General features: G+C 43.5%; 1 protein-coding gene across 3 annotated transcripts in view; it reads right to left on the reverse strand.

Annotated features, from left to right (window-relative positions):
• The window catches only part of LOC138581962 (coagulation factor XI-like), a 349,622-nt gene that overhangs the window by 32,147 nt on the left and 294,579 nt on the right, over positions 1-22,896 (reverse strand). For 2 of the 3 annotated variants that reach the window (XM_069652873.1, XM_069652871.1), the window contains exons 10-11: positions 15,102-15,214; positions 13,730-13,808 (exon numbers count right to left, since the gene is read on the reverse strand). In XM_069652873.1, coding sequence (XP_069508974.1) covers positions 13,730-13,808; positions 15,102-15,214 — 192 coding nt within the window. The remainder of the gene's footprint in view (positions 1-13,729; positions 13,809-15,101; positions 15,215-22,896) is intronic. The other variant, XM_069652874.1, reaches the window with a different exon arrangement.

Below are 22,896 nucleotides of genomic sequence, written 5' to 3' on the forward strand. Positions count from 1 at the left end.
GAAACAAATGCAGATAAAACCGAAATATTAATATTCGGTGATAAAAGATGGAAAAAGACTAAAAATGAAGAATGGAAAGTTAACGAAACCTGGATAAAATCATGTGATGAAATGAGATATCTGGGAATACAAGTAAGTGGAATACAAAATGAAGAGCCCTTGAAAAGGATGCTAAAGGTAAAAACAAAACAGCTAACAGCCCAAGCTAACATCATCAATAAAAGATATGGTAAATTTTCCCTTCGACCAGTGATAACATTCTACAGGCTTAAAGTAATTCCAACGTTGATATACGGAGCAGAAACTTGTATGAATATCCCAGAGAAGTTTTGGACCACTTTAGAAGGTCTGTTTTGGAAAAACATCTTACTGATACCGAAAGCAACTCCAATGACTGTAATTCGACACGAACTGGGCTTAACATCGCTATATATACACATCTGCTACAATAAACTGATGTTGTATAGAAAAACAATGAGTAACCTGATGCCTCCCCAATTTGAAATATTTGGTAAATTCAATAACTACGAAGAAAAAGTAGTAGAAGACTGGAAAAGAGAAAATAAACAAACTCTGACAGAATTTGCCCTCAAAACCCAAACATTAGCAGAAAATCCAACAGCTGTAAAAAGAGCGCTTTGGGCTGAGGACTGGTCGAACATTGAAATGGAAAGAGCTCTGTCAAAAACCCATACACTCCTGAAATCCAATTGTGGGGTGATGACTATCATACCAGACTATTTGAGAAAGTTTCAAAATCCCAAACAAAGAGATCTGTTATTACGCTTCAGATTGAATACCTTGCAAAACAAAACAACAAAGTCAAGATATACTAAAGAAAAAATATGCACAAAGTGCAGATTGTGCAAAAGAAGTGAAGAATCATTAAATCTTAGTGTTATTCTGCACTAAACTGAGAGACCTGTGAAATTTGTACCTAACTAGTAATATCACTGACTTATGTGGCCTAGATGCGGAGAAATGGTGGAGTATAATTTATGCTTGCCAATCTCCAAAAATAAATTTTGCAACGGTCAAATTTCTAGAAAACACCTTAATCGTGAATTGAATAGTCAAAAGGACGCGTTGTGTTAGTGTTGATGTTCATTTTTTTACTGTGAATCATTAATCCAATTTTATCTTTATTACTTTTCTGAAAAACAAAACTTATTTTAAGTATCCAACTTGAATGTGAACAGTTTTTTAGATTTAGTTTAGCCCACTCTGGACTTTCTAGTTTTTTCTACTTTTGACCGCTGTTTTGTACTTGTTCGATGCTGATTTTGTCATGACAGATCTCTTTGCGAAATGAAATGCTTTACTGATTGTGAAAGGTTTGTAATAAACCAAATACACTTAATAAAAAAAATAAAAAAAGGAGGAAGATATGATGAAAGATCCAAACAAATAACAGAATATCGCTCTGTATGTATGTTTGTATTCTGAAGACCCCAGATTTAGACAAAATGTAGAATACATATTCAACCTCCTGTTTGAAAGTGAACTTTCAACTTATGTTACGGAATGGTACACACATTAAAAACAGGCTCTGCTACCCAACTGCTTCAAAAGATAAAAGACAAAGGTGAAGTTTTGCAGTCAAGTATCACAAATCTCTTGTCAAACATGTGTGGTATAAAAGAATACTGGTTCCGACATCACACTGATGTCCGTTGTATGCTAAGGAACCTCAGCCCACCCACATGGTTTGTTACTATAACTTGTACAGAATATGGATGGGATGACTTGCACGACTTCTTACACATAGCAAACCATATAAAGAAGGTATAGACATAAAAACACCAGGAGAACTCTATTCTGTTGACCCTGTAAATGTATCAAGATACTTTCCCCATCGCTTTATTGGCATGCTGCACTTCATCTTCAATACAAGTACCTCTCCACTGTGGATAAAAGATGCTCCTAGATTTTGTCATGACAGTGATGCTACTGTTTTGCAATTTATTCATAAATACATATCCTGCGACATCCCTTCAGAAACCACACATTCTGACCTAAGTAGACAAATGCTACACCTCCAAAAACATAAGTGTGTCAAATACCGCTGATGTAGAAATAATACATACTACACCAAATGCTGCTTTGTTTTCCCTAGACCAGTTTCAGCAAAAGGGCAAGGAAACAGCTAGATGTATTTAGTTAGACACAGTGCGAAAGGCACATCGCCTAAAAACACATACACATTAAAAAAACTGAAGCTTCAAAGTACCTCAATGATTTACAATGCAATCATTGCACTCTTGTGGAATGCAAACATAGATATTGCAGACAATTACACTACTGTTGCAAGGTATGTCACTCACCAAAGCTGAGAAAACAAAGATAAAGACCTCTGGGATGACATATCATCTGACAAAACACTGTCACAAAAATTGTACAGCTTTGGCATAAAAATGCTATCCCATAGATAATGTGGATGCTACGAAGCTGCAGACCATTTAACAGGCACAACCTTATATGGCAAATCTTAACACGAATAAGGGAAAGGTTGGACCACTTTACAGAAATAGTAAAATTCACCATAAACACACAGGAAGATCCACATGAATTTCTATTTTACTTAATGCAAGCACTGGAAACCTAAAGCATACCTTATAAAGGAAATCTTCTAAATGTCATACATGTGGAAACATACATACACTCTCTGCAACCATGTTTCACAAGATCACATCCCTAATAAAAGATGTGTCTATGTATCTATACCAAATTGTGAATCCATTCCATTTTATCAGCTGTTGCAAAATGCAAATCATGGCATATTATGCAGTTTTTGCAATTCTGACAATCATACCACCATGCACATAAACACACATAGCCAATATCTGATACTAATGCTTTTACGGTACAACGCAGATGGTACCAACAACAACTACAAGCTTACTAGCTTCACACATCTCTTTTCAAGAAAACCTTCACAACTGTAGGCATAATCTTCCCCACTGGTGCCACAACCACTGCAGGTCACTATACTGCATACATTAAAAAAGTGGTTGGATTGAATGCAATGACACTTCTGTTTCTCTAAAACAAAGATTAGCAGCAAATCTAAAAAATGCCTACTTAATATTCCTTAAACCTAAATTTAGTCACTGACCTGTAAAACTATCAACAGTTAGAATATGCCAACTGGTATCTAATTGCATCCACAATACTGCAATACTACCTTTTAATAGCAAAATAATTTGAATACGCCAACAGGTATCTAACTGCTTCAAAAAATACCCATCAAATCTATAAAACTATCAACAGCTAGAATACGCCAACTGGTATTTAACTACATCTATACTACTGTAAATGCTGCTTTTAAAATGCAAAACAGTTTCAATACGCCAACAGGTATCTAAGTACTTCAATAATACCTTTAAAGAAAGAGTACAACAGTACTTTTGAAAAGCAAAAGTGTTAGAATATGCCAACAGGTATCTATCTACTTCAAAAATACCCTTCTTTACACTTCATTGCAAATACACCATCATAGTTCTTCTTATTCCAACACTGCTTGTAACAACAAATAGAATATCTGTGCACCTTAAACAATCCCTGAAATACTGCAAACAAACATACTGTTTAACTTAAACTCACATAAATGTAGTAGGTTTTTTAAAATCCTGTATGGATTTTCTTTCGCAATGACAAAATGATTTTGCAAACAGAAACAGCAACTGTGAAGAATGCACAAAAATGTTGTTCCAAACATAGTACTTAAAATGTAATGATTATGAGGGTCTAAAAATTACATGAATATGTGAGATTGTATGCAGTGAAACATTTTAAACTATCCTGCCTAACATATTATAACATGTTTTTTCACAGAGACCAAAGCAAAGATTTCTCCTTCATTACCATGTACAACAAACTCAACCTATACCCTCAATGGTACAGCAATAATACATATTATTTGCACTTCAATTGTATCATGTCAACATGTTACACATACTGTGTACTGCCACTACACTATCTATAATTACTATACACATATTATTATAATGGCTGTATCCAGTAGCAGATTCAATTTCTATACACACATTATTATAATGGTTGTGGCCAGTGGCCAGATTCTTGGGTGAATGCCTGTATTATGCATAATTAAACCACACATAACAAGGACATAAAATACATATTGGAATAACACAACTCGCCCTGAACCTCCCCTTCCCAATTCAAATGACGTCTGCAGACATCGAAATGGACTGCCAACACTATTTTTCACCTATGAAAACATACCCACACCATCTATATTCCACTCCCTTACCTTGACCAAGCCATCTTTCAGTCACCAAATAAGCCCAAATGTGTTTCTCAAGCTGTCCGCCCAATACTCTATCCATGGACTACTGCGATGTCCACGGAATGCTGCGTCACCCGTACGCTCTTTTTACACCTATACAAAGAGCCCCATATCATCTTTTTTCCACACCCACACCCTTCAGAGCCCCTCTTTCCAACACCAAAAGACCCAAAATGTGTTTTACAGACTTTCCTCACTGATCCGTCCGTGGTCAGTTGCAGCTGTCCGCGGATCCAACATGGCAGACGTTTCAGAAAATATGATGCACCTCACGTTTTTTATTGACCAAATAGTGGGCTCGCCCGATGTCCATGGACCTCACGTCTCATTTGAATTAATCAGAGGCTGTCCGTGAACTGAACAGGGAAGTGAGTCCACGGACCGAACCCAGATAGCCCACATTTTGTTTTAACTAGCTTTGGCCTGTTTAAAAAAAAATTACTGGACGGACTTACACCATATTTACAGAAGCACACTTTCGGGAACAAGCCACTACTACGGTGGCAAATTTGGTGAAAAACTATCCAGCGATTTGGGCAGTAGACGTCACCAAACACATTTTTCCATTGGGTCCACGGAAAAAACTGAAATATTCGGATCCTGCTATAACTTTGCCCCCCCCTTGACGAAACCTCACCAAACTTTGCAGAATCAATTTGACGGGGCATATACTTTGGTAATGTTTGGTCCAGGGTGGGAGAAGTTATAAGCCACCCAAAAAGTGCTCTTTCTATGGATTGAGTAACTTAACCATAACTATAGGGCTGCCACCGCAGGACCTGTAATATGTGAATTATTAAGCTGGAACTCCCAATGTACCACTTTGCCCTAGTATTGTATGATCGAGGTGACAAATAACAATGTGCCTTGAGTAGTCCTCAGTGAGCCATTGTTATCAAAATAGTTTCACACTGGTAATCCACAAAAATCCCTCCTATATCTGAATGGTGGAATATTGTAGCTATAGATAGTATTACGACCACACTTAGGGCCTAATTCATGGAACGTTTAGAGTGTATTTTCGTGGCGCAAAGTCACTTTGCACCACAAAAGTACTCTTTGCACTGTGCTAAATGAGCCTAAAACAAATAAAAGCATTGATTAGGACCATTTAGCACAGTGCAAAGAGTACTTTTGCAGTGCAAAGTGACTTTGCTCCGCAATAATACACTTTGCACCAATCTGTGAATTAGGCCCGGTTCCAAGTGTTTGTTGGCAGTGTAAAGTCACTTTGCACCACGCAAAACCTTCCATGATTTAGGCCCTTATTAACACCATGCCAAAATATTCTGTAGCTTTGTCTTTATATTTGTATTACACTGTAACCCACGATTATCCACAGGTTCAACACAGATCCAAGGTTCTTGCTTATTCCACATTATGCTTGCACATATCGTTCCTCATTGGGTAGCTGTTGACACAGGGAAATTGCAATATTAGGATCATTATGTGGTCGCCATTCCTATTAATCATTGCTTTAATCTCTAATCATGTATTTCCTTCCATCTCTTCATAAATCTATAAATGTTCTCCTGAATATTTAGGATAAGTTAACCTTTGATGAATAGAAACATACCAGGTATTTATTATCCATTTTCTTTTTTTCATTTTTTTTTTTGATAACACATTTTATTACATTTGTGTGCAATAATACAACAATTTACTAACTACAACCGTAAGGGTTTGCATACAGGTGGAAGAGCAGCGCAAAAGGACATAATTGAGCAAGTTGAAATGTAAGCAACCAGAGGAACACACACGCTATAAGGCATATTGGCAGTGATTACAGCGAGCATTTGCAAGTCCTGGTATTACTCAGGACGCCCCAAGGGTTGGTATTGGCACATACAGTTAAACAGGGTTACATGATGGTATACAATAATCATAGTACAACAGTGTTATAATGTCTGTTCCCATTTTCCCCAGATCTTGTCTGCTTTGCCTGGGCAGCCTCTAGCTTGATAGACTCGGCGTTCCATTAGGATGACAGTACCTACATCAGTTACCCAGTGATCATATTTCGGGGTGTTTTCAGAGCCCCACAACTGCGCAATATTCCTTTTGGCAATTTCCATGACAGTCGAGACAAGAAGTTTTTCAAAGCGTGACAGTTCCACTGTACTGTCAATGCCCAAGAGGAAGAGTTTAGGGTCTGTCGGGATTGAGCGACATAAGACTTTTATGCCATAAGCGTTGAATACGTGTGCACTGCCAGAGAATGTGATAGAAGGTTCCCTCCTCCTGTTTGCAGCGTAGGCATCTGGGGTCGATCGCTCTGTTCCAATTATACAGGGCTATTCGGGGGTAATAAATCCTATGAAGTATCTTGAGTTGAACCAGTCTGATCCGAGCAGAGATTGCACATTCTCTAGAATACATTAGAGTCGTAATCCAGTCTTCAGGTTCTATAGGGTCAATATCACTTTCCCATTTTGTCTTCAGAGACAGAAGTTCCTTCGTGGCAAATGAGGAAATAGCGTTGTACATGGTGGATGTGACTTTTTTAGTTACACTGTCAATAACTATATTCCTTTCTATGGGCGTGCATTCCGGCATATCTGCCAGCTGGGCTCTGTGCATAGTGAGTGTGTGCTGTAACTGTCCGTAGTGATAATGCTCAGACTCAGGGAGGTTGTGTTCTGAAACAAGCTCGGGAAACTGAATCAGTCGATCATTCACGATTATCTGCTGAATTAGCTGTATCCCAGCTGTAGCCCAGTTTGGGCACTTCGGAAGATTGCATAAGTTTGGGAGGTGACCATTGTTCCGGGTGGGCTGGACTGGGTTAATTTTATTGTCCCAGCCTAGGTGTTTGTGTACTTCTCTCCATATCCGGGCTATGTGCGATGCTATCGTCCATTCTGATGAGAGGGTCTGTTTACAATAAAGGCTTTCAATCGGGGACATCCCATGCCTCGCAGCTAGTTCAGCTCTTATATGAGGGGTTAGCGGGTCTCTGTGCAATATGTCGTCGACTGTTGCCATTTGTGTTGCCCAATAGTAGATCTGCATGTTCGGAAGACCTATTCCTCCCTCCCAAACCGAGTGTTGTAGGGTTTGGAGGGCAATTCTCGGGCGTTTCCCACCCCATAGGAGTGTGCGTGTTGTGCCATCTATTCTGTGAAACTCTGCGGAGGGGATGTGAAGAGGGGCGTTTTGGAGGACATATAGAAATCGGGGTAAGGCCAACATCTTGAAGAGTGCCGCCCTGCCTAGCAATATCATTGGTAGTGTATGCCAGTGGGCTGCGTCCTGCTCGTATCTTTTAACTAGTGGGTGGAGATTTTGTTTTACGTAGTTATCTAGTCTATTGGTGATTAGGATGCCCAGGTATCGAAACTGCGTGTTTTCAACCATGTATGGGGTTCCTGTCGCCGATATGCAGTCCACACCTTTTACCGGGTACAGCACAGATTTGGACCAGTTTACTTTTAGTCCGCTAAAGGTTCCATATTCTATTATAATTTGTGTGACCACAGAGCAGAATGTCGCTGGGTCGCCCAGATATACCAGGAGGTCGTCTGCATAAAGGGATACTCTGTCTTCCCAGTTTGGCCCCCATCTGAAGCCAGACCATGTGGTAGAGTTCCTCAAGAGGACTGCTAGTGGTTCTATAATTAGCGCAAACACCATCCCCGACAGCGGGCAGCCCTGTCTAGTTCCCTTCCCTAAATTGAAAGTGCGCGATGACCACACATTTACTTTAACCTCTGCAACTGGATTATTGTACAGGAGTTGTACCCATTTTATGAATGGTTCCCCGAAATGCATCCTACGCATTATGGCCCATAATGCCTCCCAGTGAACTGAATCGAAAGCTTTTTCGAAGTCTACGGCCAGTAGAGCTAGTGATTGCTGCAGGGTTGGTGCTCTCTCCAGCGCCAGGTGCAGTCTACGAATATTCATTCTGGTCAACCTTTGGGGCATAAAGCCACATTGGTCCGGGTGGATTAATGACGTGATGACTTCTTGCATTCTATTGGCTAGTATTTTGGCTAGTATTTTGGCTTCTCTATTGATGAGGGATATGGGACGATAGGAGGTACATTCCTCTGGGGGTTTATCTTTTTTGGGAATCACTATAATGGTGGCTTTGCGGAGATCTGGTGGAAGCTTGCCTTGATTTAGGGAGTGCTCAAACACGGCAAGTAAGTGAGCTGGAATATCTAGATGATTTAGCTTTTTCCAGATGGCAAGTGGGAAGCAATTCGGGCCCGGAGTTTTGCCTGTCTGGAGTTGCGCAATGGCGGCCGATATTTTGTCAGTAGTTATTTTGCTGTCTAAAGTACTGGCTTGCTCTGTGGTGAGAGTTGGAAGGGCTATATCAGCTAGTAAGGCGCTATTTATGGCGTCGGCGGGGGGTTTATATAGGTCCTCATAGAATTCAGCAAAGCGATCCGTAATCTCAGCATCGGTATGGACAACGTTAGTGTTCAGAGTTCTAATGCACTTCACCTTCTGTTGTCCTTCATCACGCTTTTCTAGCCACGCAAGCATTCTGCCCGCTTTGTCTCCTTGTCTCCTGTTTCGTAAACACGTGCCTTCATGGCAGCATGCGCTTTTTGGGCGCAGTCTAGACTAAGATTGTGCAACTTCTTCTGTGCCAACACCAAGTCTCTATTCGTCTCCGGAGTGTCTCTGGTGATGTGCGCCAGCTCCTTGGACATGACTTCACTTTCGATTTCGTTAATTTTCTCTCGATGCTCTTTCTTCTTGTGGGATGTCCAAGATATGATTGCTCCACGTAGGACCGGCTTGTACGCCTCCCATAATGTACTGGGATTATCAACTGAAGGTGCATTAAATTCAAAGTAGTTGACAGTGGTTGTCTCCAGCAATTCTTGGAATTCCGGGAAGCCCAGGTAATAGGAGTTCAGCCTCCACGAGGGGGGCGATCGCGGTCTCTCCGTTTCCAGTTCTAGCAACAATGGGGAGTGGTCGGAGATTCCCCGTGGAAGGAAGGAAGCATTGCTTATTTTATGACTGATTTGGTTTGGCAGGAAGAAGTAGTCTATTCGTGACATCGAAGCATGGACTCCCGAGTGGAAAGAGTATTGTCGAGACTCAGCATGTAGGGCCCTCCATGCGTCAAATAGGCCTAGTGCTGACGCAAAGGAAGCCAATTTGGTCGTGATGGAGGGGTTCCTGGCTCTCAGGTGTGTGCGGTCCAGGGTTTTATCCATGACCTCGTTAAAGTCTCCCCCCAACACCCAGGTATCTGCCGGTCTTGCTGCTATGATGGGGGAAATTTCGGTTTATAGTCATAATGTCGACAACAAAAATGTCGACAGTCAAAATGTCGAAAAAAAAATGTCGAAAAAAAAAATGTCGATTTTTTTTTCAATGCATTTTTTTTTTTAAATGGGGGGATTCCCCCCCAACCCCCCTTTTTTTATTTTATTTTTTATTTTTCCCTTTTTTTAACTCCCGAACCCCTAAAATAAATATATAATTAAAAAAAACGAATGTCGACATTTTTTTTTTCGACATTTTTTTGTCGACATTTTTGTCTGTCGACATTTTTTTTTCAATATTATGACTGTCCACCGAAATTTCATTTAGCAGGTCATTGAGGAGGGTTGGCGGGGAGTATACTGCCATGAGTGCTAGCATTTGGTTCCAAAGAGTTGCTTGAATATATACAAATCGGCCTCCTCTCTCTTGTATGGTATGGGTGATCGCCAGCGGAAGTCTTTTGTGAATTAGGATGAGGACTCCCCTCGCTCCCATGGAGAAGCCAGCGTGTACCGCGGTGCGGTAGTTTGATCTTTGAAAGAATTTGCATTCATTTCCAGCTAAATGTGTTTCGGTCAGGAGGGCTATATCTGGGGAATGCCTATTTAGATGTTGGAGAACCAGTCATCTCTTGATGCTGGCACCAAGCCCATTCACATTCCAAGCCAAAAGTTTGAGCTTTCTTTGGGACGGGGCGGTCTCAGATGCCATTGATGTTTTGGGATTTACTTTCGCAGGTGTGTGCACCCTGTTGCACACGCGGAGGTCCCATCGCGTTTGCTCCACTGTATGCTAAACATTGAATAAAACCATAGAGTTCAACTCCCCCTCCCCATACTCCATCCCCAACTGAAGCATCTGTCGTCCCAGTGTTAACTTCTCAACAATTTAACTGAATTCTACATCTGGTTGCCCTGAGTCTATCCGATTCTAGAGTACCAGTATGCCAGGTGGTGTGGCACAGAAAGAAGCTTAGGGCAGGGAGGCGGAGCTCCGCTTTGCGTAGCTTCGGGTGCTCTTTCCATTCAAGGGAGGGGCAACCCGTGGCCGCCAGCCAGTTTTCTTTTGTTTCTACGTTCGTAACGTGCAGCATAGCGCATGTGCGGCACATTAGCAGTGGTCTGGATGACTGGAGTAGTGTCGTTATTTTTAAGCCTCTGCATTCTGTGGGTTCACAATCTGTTGTTGCGATTGTGGATCCATATCAGGTGGCCTCTCTGGATGTGGTCTGTTCCGTTCTCGTCTCCCCCTTCCCACGGTGCTCCAGTCGCCGTCTATGTGCTTTTCAGCCCAACTCCACGCCTCTCTAGGATCCGTGAAGTGCACGGTTGTATTTTTGTGAAATATTTTAAGTTGGGCAGGAAAGATTAGTCCATATTTCACACCCATTTATTGCAGGCGTTTCTTAAGGGGATCAAAAGATTGGCTTGCTTTCTGCACTTCTCTGGTGAAGTCCGGGAAGAAAGCAATTCTAGATCCATTGTACGTAACTGTTCCCTTAGATCTCGCTAATTGCAGTACTGTATCTCTATCTCCGTAGTTAAGGAACCTTGCGATGACTGTACGTGGCGGTGCTCTTGGTACGATCCTGCCTCTGGGGATGCGATGGGCTCGCTCAATAGAAAAGAACTTAGAGAAGGACTGTGAATCGTATATGTCCGCGAGCCAACTCTCAAGGAATAGCTCCATACAATCTCCTTCTGCTTTTTCTGGATGGCCGAGTATGCGGACGTTGTTACGTCTCGATCTACCCTCACTGTCATCTGCTCTTGATTCCTGGAGCTTTATGCGTGCCATCATGCCAGACATCTGACGGTTCACTCCGCAAAGATTATCTTCTGTTTGGGAGATCCGCATCTCCGCTTCTCCGGTGCGTGAGGTCAGCTTCTGCAGGTCATGTCTTAGCAAGGATACATCTGCACCTATACTATCCATCTTTTTCTCCATGGAAGTTCTTGAACTGGCAATGGCACTCATGATGTCTCATGCAGTCAGTGTCTTGTTGCAACGGCCTCTCCGGGGAACGAGACATTGGTGTGGACACGTATTGTTCGATCCTGCTTTGCGTGGAGGTCTTCCTGGTTTTCTCTTTCCCCATATCTGGTTTTCTGGTAGGGTGACTGCGAAGATCCAGGTTGCTTCTGGCGGGATATGCCAGGTGGAGGGCAGAGGAGTAAGAGTTATTGGAGGGAGGGGGAAATTTCCAGGTATGATCACCTCGTATCTTCAGGGCCGTGAGCCGCGGTGGTTGCCGCTTTAGTGTAACAGTGCGTCACAAGGAAAGGAATGTTTCCAGGCCGTAGGCCCTCGTTTGGGTTAGTGAGGGGGAGAAGCCCACTGTTATATCTGAGCCTGCCGTAGGTCAAGCAAGCCGCACATCGTGTCGGTATGGGTGGTGCACCCAGCGCAGCTCGTATTGTTGAGTAGTTGCCCTTAGAGCGCACACTAGGAGGAGGATAGCAGTAGTGCGCGCTGGTCTGGGCCTAGAGGGCTATCGGCGACAGTTCGCCACAGGCAGCGGAGGGACCCAGGCGGCGTCTGTGCAGGGCTCGGCTGGCGCAGTGTGATGGTTTCAATTCTCCATAATGTGGCTAGATTGGCATAGTGTTGTTCGTTGTGGCTTTCTAACAATTATCTCAGCGGAGGTACCCCTCCGGGCTATAAAGCTGATCTTGGGTTGTACTACACCTGTGCTGGAGGTCGGAAACTTGGACGTAGTACAGTGAGTTTGCTTAGAGTGCAGTGAGTGTTTGTATGGAGCCTGGGGATGGCGCCCAAGGGAGCCGACTTCAGTCACACGTCCACCCCGCTCCTTACCGCCAGTTCGGTCCACCACGATCAAGCCAGGGAAGTGGATAGAGTCCGTACACAGGGGACATCAGGCGCTCAGCGTCGTGCGGGAGATCCGCTGCGCCGCCGCGGCTCTCCGCAGTTCGGTGGGATTGCTCCTCCCCCCTTGCCGCACCCTTAAGTGAGCCACGGGCCCGGCAGCGGTGAAAGGCAGCCGCTCCGTGCGGTCGCAGTCGTGGATGGATGATGGAGAGCCCTTGTGCTCCCACCACGCACGGGTGCACTGCCAGATAGGGAGATCCTCCGATCTCGGGGGAAGCGTCGGGCGGGAAGCGGGGAGTCCCCGGTCGGGGTCCGCTCGGTTCCAGCTGAGCAGGAAATGTTGCCGGTGTCGGCACGCGCACTGCCGCTCGTACCTCCACAGCCGTCACAGGCGCTCCCCACTCTCCGGGGCGTCGCGGGTCCACAGGGCGGGCACGTTAGTGGAAAACGGTACCCATCGTGGGTCCGCGATGTGCAGCGGCCATTTTGTTGGTCATACGGCGCCTGGAGCCGCCGCCTGCAAAACCCTCCAAAGTGCGTTTCTACGCACCGATTTCCTCCGGGAATTGACGTGAAGGTGCCTTGCCGGTTCCCACAGCAGGGAGGCAGTTCAGGTGGACTCTTATGAACGAAGGAAAGGCAGGATTCTTTCAGGATTTAGCTGGCGGCACAGGAGCAGTGCGGGCTCACGTCTGCATCAGCCGCCTGCTGGCCACGCCCCCCTATTATCCATTTTCGAATTTGATGTCAATTGTGTCAATTTGTGGTTGAATCTTTTATACATTTGCTTGCAGGCAACAAATCAGATGTGATGTCTATAGAAAAGTGATTGGCTGAGATGTTTTTAAATTCCAGGAAACATTAGATCGATGCACTCTAACCCTCTCTATTCAACTGATCATGATTAACAGAGAACAAGCTCTCAGTTGATTTGTCATCGTTAGACTCTTGTTGTTCATTGCATTTACAATTCCTACCTGTGGAACATTGTTATTTCCTGTAACATGAGGGTTTGATTATTATATATACTATTATATGATCTTTAAAACATTATTTATGTTGTGTTACATTTTGTTACATATATTCGATTTTAGCATGGAATGGAAGTTGTAGAGCTTGTACGACAGTTGTTACCACATGGCACCTTTTGTTACCGAAATACATTTGTTGATTAATGAATGTTATGATTTATAAGAAATTAGTATTATTGGTCATATATGTTATGTTTGCAGTCCCCTTGAGTCAAGTTTGTGCAATTGGATGTTTGAGATGATTACTTGTGTTAATTTGAATTAAAATGTTAGCAAATTATTTGTAGACACTCCTATTATTAACATATTGTAATACACTTACCCTGGTACCTGTTGGATTGAGTCTTTGAAGAGCATGTTTTTTTCTTTGCCAGCATTGTCAACAGGGCAAGAGATCGGCTCTGTACATTCGCAACAGAAGGATGGAGCATTTTAGTTAGTATGATGTGTTATGTTTTGTCAGAGGTTTGCCTAATCAGAATTGTTTGTGGTTTCATGCTTTGAAAGTATGTGCTGCTGAGTGCAAGTCGGTTGGATTGTATTGGAAATGTGCAGAATTAGAGTGTTGCAGTACTTCATGTTTGGTGCATGCATGTATCTTATGTGCATGTGTCAGTCTGTTCCACATGAGAATGGCTACATGCTATGATTGTCAGTTGAGTGTGTTATCACTGTTTGTAGTTTGTTAGGATCTGCTTTGATGTCGTGTTTCCATAGTGATTTTGTCCTGTATTACTGCCGGGATACATTGTGTAGGAGGTATAAATTGTATGCGTTTTTTTAACAGCATATGTAATTTGGACCCTTTTGCCTGGATTGGTGATGTGTTGTTTTGTAAGTGTTGATAGGCTGTCACAGATGGGTTTGTTTGTTGCACAGAATATACTCCGTTTTATTTTGTCCCTTCAACCTCTTTCTTGTTTGCATAGCATTTGTAAAACACAGTAGTATAAGGTTACATAGTGTAGATTTAAGTTGTATGTATGCTTGCAACCTATGATGGTGTGTTACATTGTCAGTGTGAACATTTGCGGTATATTCCTCATCTGCATGCTGTGAACATGTGCTGTAGTGTGAGTATACATCTAGTGGATCTGTTGTCAGTGTTTATTTGTACAGTATTTGCCCAATCCGCCCTTTTGTTGTGTATCTCTGACCATACTGTAGATATATATGTGCAGTTGGGGGTGGTGTGCCTTTGGCAGCATGCTATTATGTATGTTTTGCAACCCAAATCTAATGTGTGTCATATTGTGGCTGACTGGATTTGCAGATGTGTCTGTGCCTTTTGTAGATTGCTACTAGTTCAGTTGAGGCCTCTGAAGCTACTGAACATGTACACACATATTAATACTTGTGATTGGGCACCAAAAGAGAATATGTCAAGCTTGACTGATCTGATTTACAGAATGTTTTCTGTTGTTGACAACTTCGACCAAGGGCCTACGTGTGTGCAAAACAATCTTTACAATGTCCTGATATGGGGAGCAAACGTGTGATATACCCTAGTTGTATGCTGAGAATGCAAAATAGGACTGTGTGTTCCCATTTGGCCATGACAAATGTTGTGACCTTTGATGATGGAGAACAAAAAAGATAGACGAAAATAGTTTTTTGTCATCCTCTCTAAAGTGTGATGGAAATGTAAATCCAACAATAGTGACTATGTCAATGTCTGTTAAATTTAGGTTTACCTGAAATGTCTTTGTCACATTTTTTCCCAGAGAAGCCAGACACCACATCTTTGAGATAATTTATCACAGGAGGCACTGGGAGGGCCAGCGTGCTCTTCAGGTAGCAGTTTCCGCTGTTGAAAGAAATAAACATGTTTAGATGCTTTGCAACTTCCTTCTTTGGCCCCAGTCTCACAATACCTGAAGTCTTCCTTACTTCAGATACCCCGCCCAACTCACAAATTCCCAAATGCGCCTCTTAGCTCCATTCCTACAGTATTACTTGTGAAGCTCCCCTGGCCTCCACACTGCCTCCTCTGAAGCCATCTCCTGCTTCACAGAGGTCTTTCAGGCATCTCTTCCCTTTTTATAGCAGTAGATGTCTGTTCCCTCCTAACAGTGCACATCCTTGCCTCGCTTCTCTGCTGCACCCTCTGCATCTTTTCCAACTCATCTGTGTTCTGTGCATACACTAAGAAGACCCCCCACCCCAATGTCCACTCTCCACCCATCTCCCTTTCTGCAGTAATTAAAGAGGGGATTCTGTTAAACTGAGACATGCTTTGCAAAGCAGGACTTTAACTAACACTTAACCCTCTATGAATTCATAACCTACTTCACACACAAGGCAAACTACCACCTGCACTGCAGAGAAGTAGTTATTCCTCATTTCCCATGGACACACAGCCCTGCCTAGAGGGCACACAATGGGCCTCATTACGACCCAGGCGGTAAGTTACCGCCTGGGTCGTACCCTTACCACCATGGTGTAAACTACGTTTACACCATGGTGGATGGCGGATTTACCGCTCCATTCCAGGTGAGTGGGGCGGTAAATCCCCATTTCCCATTTTACCCTTCCTCATTCCCATTTTTGCCCCATAGGGCATAATGGGAGTGGGGAAGGCGCTAATTACGCCACCCTAAATTACGGTGGCGTAATTAGCACCATGGTCCCTTAGCGCCATGGATTTTAACGCCTGCAAAAAGCAGGTGTTAAACTCACCATGGCGCAAAGGGACCTCGGAATCAGGCGTTAAGGGTCGGCACAGTTTACGGCGCCGTTAACCCCTTAACGCCTGATTCGTAATGAGGCCCAATGATGCTATCAAAACTTAAGGAGAGCCCTCAAACTTACTGCAAACACAATGGTGACATAGCGCAAATCCCCGCATCAGCGCTATATCACTGTCAGAATTGAGCCCTAAAGTCTTGAAACAGTTGTTTACATACTATAGTCAGGACACTACTAATGCAACATTACAAGAGGAGACAACGATTAAATCATTGATGTCAGACCACTTCCTTGTTCTAAACTCCTCAAAAACCGAAGGTCTTTTCTTCCCTGCCACCACTATTCCCCACCCTTCCCCTCAATCCTGTGTTTCCTTTCCACCTTCTTCTTTACCTCTCTCCAGTACTGCTCGCAATCTCGGTCTTTACTTACAGACTTATCCTTGTCCCCCCACATTTCTACTATCTCTCGCACTTGTTGCTTCCATCTCTTCAACATCCATAAAGCCTGCCTTTATCTGACATTTGGCACCACCAAACTCCTGATCTCATCTTTCATTTTCTTTCGCCTTTTTTGGTGTTCCTCTATTCTCTTTGGTCTTCCTCTTTCCCGTTTGGCCCCTTTTAAATCCATTTAGAATGTTTCTATAAATTTTCTCTACCAGTTATCCCCTCGTGACTCCATTTCACAATATTTCTTTGATCGGTGGACTGACTTTTCCTCCTGGCTCAAATTCAGTTTTATATGTATGCTTTTTAAATACCTCCATGGTCTTGCCCTCACTTATCTCTAATCCTTGGTCTACTTCTATGTTCCTGTTCATTCTCTTTGTTCACAATCCAAGTGCTTGCAATCAGTCCCTCGTCCCAGTGTGCCCAATCTCAGTTCTGTGCTTTTTCTCTTCTTGCTCCCTTGCATCGGGACTCTCTCCGCTTCCCTCTCCGTTCTATTACCTCCTAGTCTGCATTTCGTACATCTTTAAAGACCTATCTTCTCTAATCGATCTTCCCACTTCGATTTGCTTTTAACCTAACTAACTCCTTACTTGATTAGATATAACTACCTGAAACATTTCTTGTAAATCTTTCAATTTTCACTTTATTGTACTGTAACAATGTTTTTATTTTCAGCGCTTTGGAGTAAAGTGCTCAATAAATGCCAACTAAATACAAATACAAATACTAATACAACGCCAACATAGTTGGTGGGGCGATTTGTGGAGGCTCTGGTTATGGGATAAATAAATAAATAAATAAATAAATAAATAAACAAACAAATAAATAAATAAAAATAGGCAAATTACCAGACAGAGCATCAGGTACAGCTAGTCATATTTGTCAAAAAAAGAAAAGTCTTAATTTGTTTTCTAAAGATGAGGTAGGAGGGTTCTTCCTGGATGTGGAGTGCAATGGCATTCCAGGGGGTGGGGGCAGTGAGAGTGAAGCTGGTTGCCCAGCTCTTTTCCTGGAGAATATAGGAATAGCTAGGGTTCGAGTGGTGCATGATCGTAGGCAGTGCCGCTCTGGTTTTTTCGAGATCCATTGGTTGAGGAAGGATAGTACAGTGTTATGGATGCATCTGTGAGTGATGGAGGTGACCTTGACCTTAATGCAGGCTTTAATAGGTAGCCAGTGGGCCTACGCCTATCATGGGAGATATGGTCTGAGCATTTCAAGCCCCAGACGGCCCAGAGGACATTGTTTTGGATCAGTTGGAGTTTTGTGAGATTTTTAGATGAGGTGCCTGAGAGAATGGCATCACAGTAGTCAAGTTTGCTGCTGATGATGGCTCTGGTAAGGGTGAGACAGTTGTCAGTGGATAGGAATTTTCTGCTGAGGTTGATGAGCTTAGTAGTGTAGGCAGCTAAGGAGGCAAGGGCATTTACGTGTTTGTGCATAGAGAGATATGCAACTAAATAGATGCCTGGGATTTTTAAATGGCTTGAGACCTGCGTAGGGTTGCCATTAATGGAGAAAGAAGAGTAAGCTGGGTCCAAGTGTTTTACGCGGTATGAGGGTCCTACGATGGCGAGCTCCATTTTGTTGTAATTCAGGTAAAGATGGTGCTCAGCCATCCAAGCCTGGATGATGCTGTAGATGTGGTTGATGTTGTCGGAGTCCGTGAGGTGGGTTCCTGTGAGTTTTAGCAGGATTTGTGTGTCGTCTGCGAAGTTGGTGTAGGTAATCACAAGATAGTCAAGATTGTCAAACATAGGTTTTGTGTACATAATGTCATAGGAGACGGGTATGGGATTTGCAGCATCTGAGCTGGCAAAGACCCTGGAGGTTCAACCACTAAGAAAGGATTTGATCCAACTGGTGGCCTCTGGGGAGAAGTTGAATTTAGATCTGAAGTGTTGACACAGAATGTCATGGTCGACTAAATCAAAGGTGGCAGAGAGGTTGAGTACCAGGAGGATGGCGAGCTCACCATCATCTTGGATACTGTCGAGCTGGATCTTGAGATCTAGGAGGGAAGCTTCAGTGCTGTGTATGGGTCTGAAGCCAGATTGCCGAGAGCCCCAGAGGTTGTGGTTTTCCAGGTGGGCAAGAAGATGGATATAGGCGTTGCAGTAAAGAATTTTGAGGAGGAAGGGCACTGTGGTGATGGGCCGATAGTTGGTAGGGAGGGTGGTGTCAAGGGAAGGTTTTTAAGTAGGGGTGTATCCCATGCTTCCTAATGAGATTATGGATGCCGGGGGTTCTGTGCACATTTTAATGATGTGGGAGGGGCATGCAGCTGGAGGATTTTAGGTTGTGGATGATGAAGAGGGTGTCCTGATGAGAGAAGTGGCTGAATATAAAAGGGGGTGTAGTGAAGGGCAGGAGTTCAGGGGAGAGGTTTGGAGGGTGTTTTTGGCTATTAACAGAGATTTCTTGAGGATAGTGAAGGCACCCACTCATACACGTGTCCCAAAAATAAGGCAAAAATAAGTAACACACCCCGTTAGGGAACAGACCAAGTGATGAGTTGCAAGGATGACAAAGTTTATATAAGATAAAAATTCCAGCAATGAACTCTGCTGTCTGAGAGCACTCTGCCAAAAGTTCGCGGGCAGCACATTATAAGAAACCATTTCATCATGCATGGTGTCATCACATATAGTAGAAAATCACACTGCTGATTGGAGAGGCAATATGGCAAGGTCTGCTCTATAGGGGATGCCAGGCGCGATGGGCTGCAGTTTCCCAGTCAGTAGTGGTGAAGGTCAGGGCACAGAGGCGCTACAATGCTAACTATCTAAACAACAGGAACTAACAAATCACAAATAATGGTGGATACTTGATCACTGAATGAAAGGGGGTACTTGGGAAAGAGATTCCTTTGATAATACAGTTCCCACTCCCAGGCGCACACCGCAGGGGCTTGATCTGCCATCTGCCTTCACTGGTGCCCCACAATATTATCAGACGTGTGTTGCTTTTGAGGAAATATACTGCTGTACAGGATTATGTGTATGGTGGGTGTGGGGGAATTGGTCAGTGCAAGGGGGTCAGATGAGTATCACCAAGAAAGGGAATGGGGAGGTCAGGGCTGGTGGACTCTGGCCTGGCGGGGCAGAGGATGAGCGGGCACAGGTAGGTTAGTGGAGATGGATGGGCACTTGTGCAGGGGCCTGTTTTGGTCTCACACTCTTCGGACAGCACATTCCGGAGAAAGGAAACTAAACATTTGCAATAGTAAATGTCTGGACTTCCGTGAGAATAAGGCTTGCATGGAGTGTATCAGGGTGGTGGTGGCTTGTCCTTCTGTGAGATGCTGGGGAGGGGTGGTCTGCGAGCAGCAGAGGGATGAGTTTTCGGTCCTAGTAAAAAGATGGCGCCTGGTCTAATACAAAATGGTGTCTCATCGTCGTGACCTACATTATGTTATTCATCAACTCTTTATGTTCTCGTTGTGCAGACAAGTGTCACGGGGCAGAGGCGTCTCCCCACTTGGCCCGCACTTGGTTTAGCTACCCCGATTGTACTGAGGGGTGTGGGTTAGGACCATCTCCTTCCCAACAATAGCCTTGTCTCTCCGCAAGATGGTTTTGTTAGTGAGAGCTGTTTGAACAATAGAGCAGCACCAAGTTGTATCCGTCGGGAAGCTAGTAATGGGAGGTGCTGGGGTTTCAAGCTCTTTTGAAGATTTTAAAGAGCTCCTTGCTGTTGGAGCTGGCTTCCATGATTCTGGAATTGTAGATGTATGATTTATTTATTTATTTTATTTTTTACATTTGTATAGCGCACATACATCCTAAAGGCATCATGGCACTGTTCCTTGTGGCATAAAGGTTACATACATCATGTCATGGAGGCAGGTTACACAGATAATCAGATAACGGGTACATTAAGAATTTGTTGTATATTGAGAACAGTCATTCAGAAATTAGCTATGTTTAGGACATGTTGATGCGTTCCAGGTGAGGGTAGGGTATAAGTTAGGTTTAGTTGAAGAGCATGGTTTTCTTTGCTTTTCGGAATGCTAGGTGAGAGACTTCTGCTTGCAGGGGTTGAGGTAGGGCATTCCAATGTAGTGCAGCTAGGTATGGGAAGCTAGCCTCACCAGTTCTGGCTTTCTTGACTCTGGGGGTCGTGAGCAAGTTTGTGTATGGAGTTCTGGTAGTCCTGGTGTATCTGGTAAGGTGCATCCTATCGGAGAGATAGGGTGGAGCAGTGAGATGGATGCATTTGTGGGTGATGGCAAGAGCTTTAAATACAACTCTTTCTCTTACTGGGAGCCAGTGTGCCTGTTTTCTGGCCTCAGTGATGTGCTCTTTCTTGGATATTGCAGTGGCTGCTCTGAGAGCGCTGTTTTGCATTGTTTGAAGTTTAGATAAATTCTTGGCAGAAGTGCCCAGGAACAGAGCATTACAGTAGTCAAGTATTGACCCTGTTATGGCTTTGGCAATTGTGATGCAATTATCCTTTGATAGAAAGGGTCTGGCTGCTGTGAGCAGTTTGGCATGATAGGCTGCTATTGAGGCAATGGCGTTTACTTGTCTGGTCATTGTTAGATTTGAGTCTAGATAGACACCTAGTGTCTTTACTGCGTTCGCCACTGGGATTTTTATGCTGTCAATTATAAAGTGAGTGAATTGGGATCAAGGTTCTTGAGTGTCTCTTTAGAGCCCACTATGAGAAGTTCATTTTTGTCTGAATTGAGGCATAAACCGTTGGCTGCCATCCATGCATGAATTGTATTATAGATGTAGTTAAGGGTCTTTGAGTCGATATCATAGTCTCCTGTTAGGGTGAGGAGGATCTGGGTATCATCAGCAAAGTTTGTGTATGAGATACCCAGGGAGTCGAGTATGAGGAATAAGGGTTGAGTGAAAATGTTGTAGAGGGTGGGCAAGATGAGAGAGAGTTAGTGGTTATGATGGCTATTTTATAGGTTTTGGCTATGGCTAAGTAGCCATCCGTGTTTGCTGTGGAGGGGTTCTTCCTCCAGAGGTGTTCAGAGAATGTTTCTGTTTGTGCAGTACGATGAGATCTTAGGAGAACCAGTCATGATGATGGTCATGTTTTTTTTTCTGTGTGGTAGTTTTAAGAGGAGCGTGAAGGTCAAGAGTGTGTAGTAGAATGGTGTTGTAGGCGGCAAGCATGGTATCAGGGTTGTTGTCATCGGGGAGTATTTCAAGGTGGGAGGAGATGGTGGGTTTGAGCAATTCTAGCGTGAGCTTACGTTGTCTAGAGGTGATGAGGGGTTGTGTGGAATTGTCACAAGTGGTGGGGTCCTCCAATGTGAGCTGGAAGTGTATCAGGGAATGGTATGACCAGGGAACAGGTTCATAAATTAAATTCAGATAATGCGATCCAATAAAGGGTTCAACCTTTGATATGAGTAGGTGAACTGATAGATTAGGTGAAGCTCATGTCTTGTAGGGTGGCAGTGAGGGAAGTGGCTTTGGTGTTCAGAGGTGTCATTAAATCCAATGTTAAAGTCACACAGAAGTAGGAATGTGGTATTAGGTTTGATGAGGGGAGCAAGCAGAGGGGGAAGTCTGTGTCAGGTGAGTTGGTATGGGTGGGCTGGTGGTAGAGGAGGAGGATGTTGATAGTAGTTTGTGGGCAGGGTTCCAACTTGGCAAGTTTTAGTTCAGTTCATAGCTATGTGGGACTTGAAGTGGGGATGATCTGATAGGAATTGAAGATTTGTGAATGATAGCGACTCCTCCACATGGACGAAAAGTAGTGACACAAAGGCCATCATTGTGCAGAATGGTGATGCCCTGCAATTTAGAGATTTAGTTGTTGTTTACTTTTTTGGATATTTACTGTCAAATACACTTTTTCAGGTAGCTCACATCCATTTGACTGCATGTCAGGGCAAGTTCAAAACTCTCAAATCACAGAAGGCAAGTCAGTACCTCCAATAGAAACATCACCTATGTCTGATACATGTTTTTAATAATGGCAGAAAAAGACAAGTTAATCTAAAGATGCTTTTGCCTCCAGACTTTCATTTATTATTTGGACAAGCCAGTCAGAGGCCTAGAACCTCTTTACGAGGTCTGAAGCACAATAAAAGGCCCAGATCACCTCTTGTTCATTTATGGGTGCTGTGAGGAGCCAGGAATGAAACACGGACACAGAGGATTCCTGGTTCAGGTTATAGACTTTTATTAAATAATAATGGGGTTGAACAATGCCTCACTATCCCTAATCTAGGAGGTATTTCCCTACCTCAACCAAAACTAAGAGTATGTCCTATGTCAAGATGTCCAAAGTAAAAATATGTCCTGTGACCAAATTCCTATCCTAGCCCTCACACTCTAAAGCAAACTCTAAGGTGCTACGGGTAGTGTCCTCATTC

The sequence above is a fragment of the Ambystoma mexicanum genome, chromosome 3q, assembly GCF_040938575.1.
Source record: "Ambystoma mexicanum isolate Mex_15411 chromosome 3q, UKY_AmexF1_1, whole genome shotgun sequence".
NCBI classification, from domain to species: Eukaryota; Metazoa; Chordata; class Amphibia; order Caudata; family Ambystomatidae; genus Ambystoma; species Ambystoma mexicanum.